This window comes from Trachurus japonicus, chromosome 8, assembly GCF_045865225.1.
Source record: "Trachurus japonicus isolate A0001 chromosome 8, Traja_1.0".
Classification (NCBI taxonomy): domain Eukaryota; kingdom Metazoa; phylum Chordata; class Actinopteri; order Carangiformes; family Carangidae; genus Trachurus; species Trachurus japonicus.
Genome location: NC_140914.1, coordinates 7,383,425 through 7,394,571, shown reverse-complemented (window position 1 = coordinate 7,394,571; position 11,147 = coordinate 7,383,425). Strand labels below are relative to the sequence as shown.

The 11,147-nt window shown below is 42.5% G+C and overlaps 1 protein-coding gene across 1 annotated transcript in view; it reads right to left on the bottom strand.

Moving 5' to 3' along the window:
• Positions 1–785: 785 nt before the first annotated feature.
• LOC146982494 (transmembrane protease serine 9-like) overlaps positions 786–11,147 on the bottom strand; it is a 15,945-nt gene continuing 5,583 nt past the window's right edge. The window contains exons 6-13 of the mRNA XM_085785583.1: positions 8,463–8,622; positions 7,354–7,616; positions 6,767–6,921; positions 6,393–6,684; positions 3,269–3,440; positions 2,283–2,536; positions 2,076–2,170; positions 786–1,224 (exon numbers count right to left, since the gene is read on the bottom strand). Coding sequence (XP_085641709.1) covers positions 886–1,224; positions 2,076–2,170; positions 2,283–2,536; positions 3,269–3,440; positions 6,393–6,684; positions 6,767–6,921; positions 7,354–7,616; positions 8,463–8,622 — 1,730 coding nt within the window. The 3' untranslated portion in view covers positions 786–885. The remainder of the gene's footprint in view (positions 1,225–2,075; positions 2,171–2,282; positions 2,537–3,268; positions 3,441–6,392; positions 6,685–6,766; positions 6,922–7,353; positions 7,617–8,462; positions 8,623–11,147) is intronic.

Sequence of the window (11,147 nt, the reverse complement as noted above, 5' to 3'; positions counted from 1 at the left end):
TTTTTAACCTTCACAAAAATATTTAATTAATTTGAAAAATATGTACAGCTTGTTTTCTGTTGGCTGTTGGCATTTCTACATGGACTGAACGCTTTACTTTCATAGTCTTAACATAGAGCCTAAATCTGATTTATAATAAAACAACAAATGGACATTCACATTGGGTCATAGTTAAGTGAATGCAGTTTTAAAGGGATAGTCCAAAATTTTGGCAAATTCACCCATTGCATGTTCATTACCTTTAATTGTCGGTGCAAGCTGTTTTGAGATCGGCGGGGCAGAGACACAAACTGCTCAGTGCAACGCAATGGAGGCTAATGGGATTTCCACGTTTCCCTTATTAAACTAAATACACAATCCAACAACTCCAAAACGCTCTCGTGGACAAGTTGTGACCTGCACATTCACCACGCTATGACATAATAACATATAATTATGTAACATTACAACACATGCAAGCAAATACTCGGTACTACTTTAGCTTTTGAAGTCACTCTGCCGACCAGTCGCGTCTGGGATGTAGTTCCGATTACGTATTTACCTTGAAAACAACTCTGTCTCGATTATTTCATAGTGTGGTGAATGTGCAGGTCTATGAGAGCGTTTTGGAGTTGTTGGATTGTGTATTTGATGAGTTTGATGAGGAAAACCCCAGAAATACGGCGCGCCGTGTAGAGCTCATGTCTGTCCTGCCGATCGAAAAATAGCTTGCACCATCAATTAAAGGTAATGAACCGACTCCTGAGACTATAGGGATAATGGCAATAGGCGAATTTGCCAAAATGTTGAACTATCCCTTTAAGATGACATTGTCTCTCAGTTAATGGGTGTTCACATTCATTTGTTCATCATGTAAAACACTATTAACAGAAGATTCAGAGGTTTCTATGAGAAGAGGAGGAGACACATAAAGAGGATAAGGAGATGGCAGGAGAAGAAGAGGGATGGGGAATGGGTAAGAACGCCCCCGCTGGTGGTCATGGTGGGGGCAGCTGTGGTGGCGTTGGTGGCGTTGGTGGTGTCTGGAGTCAAGAACTCCCCGACTGTCTCAGACAAGAAGCTCTGGAACTCGCTCAGTTTGGTGAAGACCATCATCCTTGGTGGTGAATCACGTCCAGATGAGTTGCTGGTGGAGTTGCTGGTGGAGTTGTTTTCAAACGATAACACGGCCGCCTGAAACCAGGAGTCTCCCTGCTTACACATGAGCGGGCTGCCAGAGTCACCCTGAACAGAGATGGAAACGTTCAAGTCCAACACACTTAGGACTCTGTATTAACATGTAACCTATATAAATATATATTTAAAACATCAGCCAGATAAAAATCAGGTATCATTAAGAAAAATCACATCACATGGTCTCACTTCAATGACCTTTACTCTTGTGCCGACTGCAGGACAAATTCTGGATCTTGATTTTGTGAAAAGCTGCTAAATGGACCTTTTTTCTCTTTCCAAAATGATTTTTGAATCTGAACTCTCTCACGCTAAATGTTAAAGATTCCTCGAGGAGTTTGCTTTTGGTTATAAAAGAGTCTCATATTAATGTGGATGAATCTACGTTACCCACACTTGTTAATGGGTCCATTTTCGATAAATATATCGTTTCGTCTTCATAGTTATTTTGATATTATTATTTAGTGGTCGACTCTGTTTCCAGGCCGCTGCCCGACGGGCCATGGGAATAACGCGGCCGAATCGCCATTTATGGTCAGAACTACTACTACTACTACTCTTCGAACCCCCGACTTTCGTTCTTGACGAATGAAAACATTCTTGGCAAATGTTTTAGCTTTTGTCCATCTTGCGCCGGTCCAAGAATTTCACCGTGCCCGCAGAGGCTCATGTGTAGTGTGAAAACACTTCGCTTTCCAAAACTCCTAGTTGTCCCTTTGAAGGACCTACAATTTAAAGGTCTGCCAATGACAAGTGACCTAAATATTTTACACACATTTGGCAAAGCAATGGGGGGTAATTTCAAACCATGGCTACAAACATCTAGATAAACACAAAGACGTAGCCAGATGAATGATAATGTTAATCATAATAACAATCAGGATCATAGTTATTATAGTCACCTGTTCCAGTGTAAATACTCCGGTACAAATGCTGCCTGTGGTTGTGTTCCCACAGTCAATAACTGAGGTCTGGAACTCCTGCAGAACTTGTTCCTCTGGAGTTGGAAAAATAAGGAAATGGATAATGGTGGATTAAAACCCAGACAACTCCTTTGTGGTGAGTGTTGGAAATACAGTACTGTGTCAAACTGTGTGTTATGGACTCACCGCCTCCTTGCTCGGCGTTCCAGCCGGACACCCAGCACGTAGTGCCAACGCTGAAGGTTTGCCCGTTGTCCATGCAGATGGGCCGGATGTAGTCGGACAGGGTGGGTTTGGTTTCCAGGTGCAGCACTGCGACGTTAGACCCGTTCAGGCTGCTCAGAGTGATATTCGTCACGTTCAGTGTCACCTCAAAGGAATTGGATCCGTTCTGACTCAGTCGGCCCAGGATGACAGTCCAGTTGGATGGTGAGGGTGTACTGATGTAGACAGAATGAATGCAAAACTTTAAAGGGATAGTTCAACATTTTGGCAAATCGGCCCATTGCCATAATCCCCATAGTCATAGCACTACGTTTGTTACCTTTAATTGTCGGTGCAAGCTATTTTTAGAATGGCGGAGCAGAGCCGCAAGCTGCTCAGTGCTACGCTACGGAGGCTAATGGGATTTCTTGGTTCATCAAACTTATCAAATACACAATCCAACAACTCCAAAACGCTCTGGTGGACAAGTTGTGACCTGCATTTCCCTCTAAAACAACTCTGTCTCGTAACGTTCTGTTATTATCTCACAGCGTGGTGAATGTGCAGGTCACAACTTGTCCACCAGAGCGTTTTGGAGTTGTTGGATTGTGTAGTTGATGAGTTTGATGAGGGAAACCAAGAAATCCCATTAGCCTCCGTAGCGTAGCTGTGAGCAGCTCGCGGCTCTGCTCCACCGTTCTAAAAATAGCTTGCACCGACAGTTAAAGGTAACAAACCTACTTCTGTGACTATAGGGATTATGGCAATGGGCCGATTTGCCAAAATGTTGAACTATCCCTTTAAAACACTGGGTTGGTGTAAAACAAAGACTGAACTTCGGGCTGATACTGCCATATTTTCTTATCGTTAACCAAGCCGACAACTTTCGTCCCCCTGACCTCCCCTCCTCCGTCTGTAGCTCTCAGCTCATTGGTTCCAAATCCCGTCGTCTCACTCAGGTGTCTCACCTGGGGAAACAGTTGGCGTTGGTCAGCACAGCGTCCTCGGACACCAGCGTCCCGCCACACATGTGAGTTCCATTCATCTGTACGCTCGCCATCCACGGCCACATGCCAGCCGAGGCCACAGAGTTTCCCCCAGAAATACGTGAGTTCTTCTGGGCCTGGCCACAGAACACGGCTGGAGGGAGGAAACAACAGAGAGACAGAGGGGGTTGGGGGTGGGGTACCTTAAAATCAAACCACTGTCATTACAAACACAGGCTGTTTAGTCACACAAATGTAATGTGTGTAATACTCATAATGGACATCAGATGGCAAATGCATCACCATGCTGTTTTAAAAGCCTCCATGTTTCCCCACTAGGTGAGTTGACAGCTTTTGGTGTGTAAAGGGAAAAAGTTTGAAGATACTATGCTAACTATGCTATCGTTAGCGCTGTAAAAATAGTACAACTTCCAACCGAAACAGCTTCTTTAAAGGGATAGTTCAACATTTTGGCAAATTGGCCCATTGCCATAATCACTATAGTCATAGCAGTAGGTTCATTACCTTTAATTGTTGGTGTAAGCTGTTTTTAGAATGGCGGAGCAGAGCCGCGAGCTGCTCAGAGCTACGCTACGGAGGCTAATGGGATTTCTTGGTTCCCCTCATCAAACTCATCATTCATCACACTATGAGATAACAAAACAACGTTACCAGACAGAGTTGTTTTAGAGGTAAATTCATGCAAAACCGCTGATGCGCGTTCCTGTTGGGGGCAGTTTTTCAGCAAGCAGTCTCTGCATTAACCTCTAAAACAACTCTGTCTGGTAACGTTCTGTTATTATCTCATAGCGTGGTGAATGTGCAGGTCACAGCTTGTCCACCAGAGCGTTTTGGAGTTGTTGGATTGTGTTTTTGATGAGTTTGATGAGGGAAACCAAGAAATCCCATTAGCCTCCGTAGCGTAGCTCTAAACAGCTCGCGGCTCTGCTCTGCCGTTCTAAAAATAGCTTGCACTGGATATCTCTACCATTGTCTATGTTGGGGAGGATCTCCTTGCTCAAAATGAATATCTTGCCGAGACTCCTTTATCACCTTCAAATGATCCCTATTTTACTTAATAATAAAACTATTAAGAAGGTGAACAGCTGGTTTAGTACATTTATTTGGAACAAAAAGAAGCCTCGATTAAAGATGGCTAAGCTACAGATGTCTGTGGAGAAAGGTGGCTTGGCCGTCCCTAATGTTAGACTTTATCAGCTTGCTGCACAGCTTCGCTACATAGCTGATTGGATTAATGGTGACTCGGAATCAGTTTGGTTAGATCTAGAAACACTTAATGCAGGTAGCCCTTTGCCAAGTCTGTTATTCGCCCTAGATTTTAAAAAAATTAAGAGTGTCTCAGTTAATAATATTATAGTTAAAACAACTCTACAAGCCTGGCAAGCAATAAGGAAGCTGGAGGGCCGTGCAAATACATTGTCTTCTCTAGCTCCTTTACACTGTAACATTGATTTTGCCCCAGCCAGCACAGATGGTGGTTTTAACATTTGGAGAGATAGAGGGGTCTTAACCCTAGGGCATTTATTTCATAAAGGAGTGATGCTCCCATTTACAGAAATTGAAAAGAAATATAATTTACCTCCACATAATTGCTTCAGATTTTTCCAAGTCCGTAGCTTCATTAAGGATCAAAATAGTCATGTCTTTGACCATCAGACTTCAAAGATGGAGCGCCTGCTTCTCAACCGAGGCAAAAAATCAGTCCTTGGCCGGGGTTATGTTGAACTTAATCTTGCCAGCAATATGGATACAGACTATCTACGGCAGGTGTGGAATAAGGATCTCAATCTCAGAATTGATGAGACAACATGGTCAGAAATGTGGCAACGGGCGAAAGAGATCTCTATTTGTAATCGAACTAGAGAGACCCAGTTTAGGATACTGCACAGATTGCAGATTACCCCCCAGCTCAGACATAGGATGAATCCGAGTTTGACTGAAATGTGCTCAAAGTGTCACGTAGAGGTGGGGAGTTACAGACATTGTGTCTGGTCATGTATTTATATTGAGGAGTACTGGCGTAAAATTACTGACAAACTCAATTTGATTTTTGATGTCCATCTTGACCCTGACCCTCAGGCTCTGCTCCTTGGCTTAGCCAGCCCTCATATCAAAGGATCTGATCAAAGAAGGCTGTTTAATATTCTTACATTTGCTGCCCGAAAAAATATACTCCTTAAATGGATTGATAATGCACCTCCTACAATTATAGGATGGCATAAACTGGTTTTTGAGTTAATACCAATGGAATATCTGACATACAGATTCAAATGTAAAACGCCGGTCTTCTTCAAGACCTGGACACCCTTCTTTAAATATGCTGGTAAAAGACTTACAAATATTGTTTTAAAGGGAATGGTCGACCGCAGCGCTGACAAATGGCAAGATGACATCTTTGGGCCGTGAGGCTAGATTTCCACTTGCTTGGTGATCAATTGTCATTTATTTACTGCTCATATTTTGTGTTGTTGCATCACTGTCAATTGAAATGGACTGAACGCTCCTGTGTCTTGATTTCTGTGGCCACTGTTTGTTTGTTTGTTTTTGTTTGTTTGTAATGTGTTCAATTTGTATGTTTATGGAAAAACCATAATAAAAACATTATTCAAAAAAAAAAAAAAAAAAAAAATAGCTTGCACCAACAATTAAAGGGACAACGAGGAGTTTCTATTTGGTTATAAAAAAAAGTCTCACGTTAATGTGGATGAATCTCCGCTACCCACACTTGTTAATGGGCCCATTTTCGATAAATATATTGTTCTGTCTCTATCGTTATTTTGTTATTATTAGTGGTGGCGGAAATGCGGAAATTTCACGGTGCGCGCGGAGGCTCATAAATGTAGTGTGAAAACGCTTCGCTTTTCCAAAACTCCTCGTTGTCCCTTTAAAGGTAACAAACCTACTGCTATGACTATAGGGATTATGACAATGGGCCAATTTGCCAAAATGTTGAACTATCCCTTTCACCTTTAGAAACAAGAGGAGCTAGACTTTATATGAATGAGAATTTAAATCTGTGAAAGAATAAATACATTTTTATTAAATGAAAACTGAATGTCTGTTTTTGCAGAGTGTGGAGACTCACGTGCAGCTGGTGTGGTTACTGGAGGTACTGTGGTTACTGGAGGTACTAGGGTTGTAGGTGGCGACAGGCCTGGACAGGTGACACTCTGGTCACTGTCAGTCCCATTGGATGTGAAGGTGATGAAGCCCGGCTTGTTGGTGGTGATTTGGCTGTTGATCCAGCTCTGATAGCGAGACACTCTGGCGTAGACTCCTGGGAAATCAGGCTCTGCACAACCAGTTCCAAAACTCACGATTCCCGCTTGGATCCAGCGGCCGTTCTGCTTACTCACCATCGGCCCGCCAGAGTCGCCCTGAGACGAGAGGAACATTTAGGAGCTGGGAATCTATACATGAAGTAATATCTGAGATAAACACTGACGGTAAAATGATCACCTGGCAGGCGCCCTTCCCTCCTTCACTTAAGCCGGCACATATCATGTTCCCTGTGATTGTATCCACTCCATCCGCTCCATAGTTACAGTTGCACTGTCTGTTCCCCACAACCGGCACCTGCACCTCCATCAGGTTCTCTGGTGACGGAAGTGGAACTAAGGAGACACAGACTCAGGTTAAATACTGTAAATGTGGTGAAATACACTCTCTCACAAAATGGGTCAACATCCACATCACTTCAGAAGCTAGCAAGAAACTATAGATACAAGTAAATATAGAATATAAAATATTGATCTTCTGCTGTTTAAGTTGCTTGTCTTGAGGTTTGTGAAATGAAATCAACAAATGTTCCTGGGAACATTAAAACTCCTTAAATAAACAAACCTCTTTGATTTTAAAGATGCCCTGAGGAAACCACTAGTGACACTATGGAGGAGTGTTTTCACAGGTGAGTCACCATTTAATTTGTGTCATGCACACACAAGATGCTAATCATAAACAAATCTATGGGTCCATGTGCTAAAGTTTCATGCTATTCTATGACTCAACACATGGTGACGCTAATTCAAAAAAAAAAAAAAACTCACCACCAAATCCAATGTTGCCCCAACCAGTGGTCCACGAGTCAGTGCCTGCAAAGAAGACGCTGTCTGAGGCCGCCAGGCAGATGGGCCGGATGAAGTCGGTGAAAGAGACCGCTGAGGAGAGCTTTAGGAGGGCGATGTCGTTGTCAATAGTTGTTTCATTGTAATCAGGATGGAGAATGGTCTGTGACACTGAACGAGAAACTTCGTTGGGGTTGGAGCCCTCTTGACTTTGACGTCCCAGAATCACAGTCTGTGGTGAAGAGCTGAGGTGACGAGAAGAGTTGTTGCATGTTAGTCAACTACACAAGGATTGTATGGAGCCTAGTTAATGTTAATGTTAATGGTTAATGTGTATCCTCAAAATATAAATTAAATATTCTCTCAATTTACTTATATTTGATATAATTTTTGATTACCTCACTTAATCCCACAAACTAACATTTTGTGCATTTTGTTATGCAAATACTATTGACCTCAGTTTTATGAGCTGAAACACATGTAATTATAATAGTTGTTTTGTTTTCCCTTAAACAGTGAAACGTCTTCTCATGGTATGTAGAAATGTAAAAGACGACAGGAAATTGTGTAGCTAACACCTGATGTCTATCCCAATCTCAGTCCAGATGAACTAAAAAAACACTGTGGATTAAACATCCACAGGGTTAATTTGAGGATAATTATCAGTTGGATGACAGGCTTCCTTGATTGTTGAGGGAGATACTAGTCTTAATTCTGTAAGTACAGTAATATTAGTACATTTTGCAGCAATGTAGACTCATTAGAAAACAACAGTAAATTCAAACATTTCAAATCGAGCAGTTACAGAGCAAAACGATGATTCATGTGGTGCAATACTGTGACAGTGTTCACTGTCTTTTAGCTCAGTGTTTGTTCTCCACCAGTTCCTGAAGGAAACATCTGCTCCACTATGTTCAACAGCAGGGAGACGACTGTGACCTTTTACAGCCTCAGTTAGAATAAAGATTTTCTCTGAACTTCTCAGACTGTTAGAGGCCTAAATAAAGAACTGAGAAGTTGGACAATATTTTTCTTCTTGAACGCCCCCCACCCATGTTGTGCTTTATTGCAGCTCCACCCTCAGTACTCACTCTGAGACGCAGTGAGCAGCCGTCAGAACCCATCCGTTGTTGATGAGGGTTCCTCCACAGAAGTGGCCTATAGACTGCAGACTGACCTGCCAGGGCCAGCTGCCCGCAGAGGCCACCTGTCCTCCAACAATCCTGCTGTTGAGTGGAGCAATACCACACACTGCGGAGAGACATGAAAACACACTGTGAGTGTAACGGAGGGTCCGGGTGCACTCACTCACCCATAAAGGACGTGCAAACCCAACTGCTAAGCGGTCATTGACCTCTTGGCACAACGGTTTGCATCGTCGCCTGCCGTGTGGGACCTGGGGCAGTCCGTACCAAAACACAACGCAGAGGGCCAGATAACTCAGCTACAGTAGTGCTGTGACCCAGATGCCCTGGGTGGAGTGAGTTCAGCAGGGGTGGGTGTAACGGAGGGTCCGGATGCACTCAATCACCCATAAAGGAAGTGCAAACCCAACTGCTAAGCGGTCATTGACCTCTTGGCACAACGGTTTGCATCGTCGCAGTCCGTACCGCACACAACGCAGAGGGCCAGATAACATCAGCTACAGTGGTGCTGTGACCCGGATGCCCTGGGTGGAGTGAGTTCAGCAGGGGTGGGTGTAACGGAGGGTCCGGGTGCACTCAATCACCCATAAAGGACGTGCAAACCCAACTGCTAAGCGGCCATTGACCTCTTGGCACAACGGTTTGCGTCATCGCAGTCCGTACCGCACACAACGCAGAGGGCCAGATTAACATCGGCTACATGAGCAACACTTGCCCTGCCCGACCACTGCAGTATTGTAAACCATTGTGGATTATAGATTGGATTAAAAGAAAAACTAATCTCATCTTTTATCTAACGGTTGAATTGCTTTAATTTCAAAATTGCCAAGAGTTTAGTTTAAAGCAGCTAACAGAGTTAGCATTACTAGTCTTGGCAGCCATTGTTACAACTATAATACAAAAGGGTTAAAATACGTCTTCTCACAAAACATGAGGGTCACTCTCCACCTCTGTAGACAGCTTTTGGTGTGTAAAGGATGAATTTTGAAGATACTGCTAATTATGCTATATTGTTAACTAGCCTGTGTAAAAAGAGCCAAATCTTCGATAGAAACATCTTCTTTGACCTTTAGAAACAAGTGGAGCTAGAATTTATATAAAACTAGAAAAGGCATTTCCAAGAATGGAAATGGTGTGACTGCTGACAGCAGCTGAACGCTGTTGCAGAATTAGCAAATAGTGCAAGCAGTGATCACCATACAAATGTTTGACCAAGGTCGGACTCGAACCCACAACCTCATGGTCAATAGACTTCCACTCTGCCTCTAGGCCACAGTGCACACACAGTTACAGAGACTGTTGTCTGTTGATGAGCTGCACTCTGTCTCACTCTGACATCAAGAAAGCTTGAGAGTCAAGCTTGAATGACTTAGAATGAAAATTTCTGTGAATAATTGTTATTGAGGCAAGATTTGAACCAGTAACCTTCAGGTCTCCAGCTCAGCAAGCTAACCACTAGGCTACAGGCAGAGACAGTATGTGAATGGCAAAGAAAACCTTTAATAAGAGGATCACTGGCTCCTGCTTAAAAAAAAAAGGTAAGGAAAGTGCAGAAATTAGCCACACCAAGTAAGACTTAGAATGAAAATGTCTGTGAATTTCAGGCTGAGAGCAGCAGTTTCAACATGAAGCAAGTTATCAGAAGTCAACAGAGGACGACTGGGAAAATAATTCACTATAATTGTTGATGAGGCAAGATTTGAACCAGTAATCGAACCCACAACCTCATGATCACTAAACCTTTACTCTGCCACTTCACCACAGAGAGCACAGACATAAGCATGTTGCCATTGTAATGTGATGATGTGCAGAGAGCTCCCTGGCTGCATTTAAAAAATATTTAAAATTATTATCTAAGTTTCTTTGCATTTTTGACCAGAATTTTAGCCAGAAGACAAGTGTGGCTACAAAACTGGAGAAAATAATTTGTCTAGAGTTTAATTTGCAGAAAAAGTTAAATATTTTAAAAAGTATAAATAGTTAAAAAGAGAAAAGTAATGCAGATAAAGTTCAAAAAAAGCTGCACGTTTTGATATATGAATTGTTGAAATAGCACAACACCTAACACACTAACCATATGGCCACAGAGAACCTGAGTTACAATGAGCTTTATACTATGAGGAATCAAAGACTGTCCAATGACAGCTGAATAATTGGAATCAAAAGTCAAGCAATGATGTGAAATGACTGAGGCAGGAATCGAACCCATGACCATATGATCACTAAGCCTTTACTCTGCTACTCGGCTACAGAGAGCACACTGCTTTCAAAACTGTTGTCATTCATTGTAATGTGATGATGTGCTGCAAACTGGTACGAGTAATCAAAGAGATAACAAACACCTGTAACCAATTGAAGGCGGGGGAGGAGAGCAGAATTCAACATAACATAACAAGAGTTCTTCACTTGGATTCAAACCAGTGACCTTAGGGTTGGCAAGCAGTTACCCTAACCCCTACACTACAATGGAGTTGAGGAGAGGAGAGGTTGAGACTTTGATGAATGTGGGATTTTTCAATGATGCTTAAAATAAAAAGAAATTAGTATAAATTAGCCACACCAAGTAAGAAGAGGACTTTTTTGTGACCTGTGACTATTTTTTGGTGAATTAAAATGAACTAGAAAAAGCAT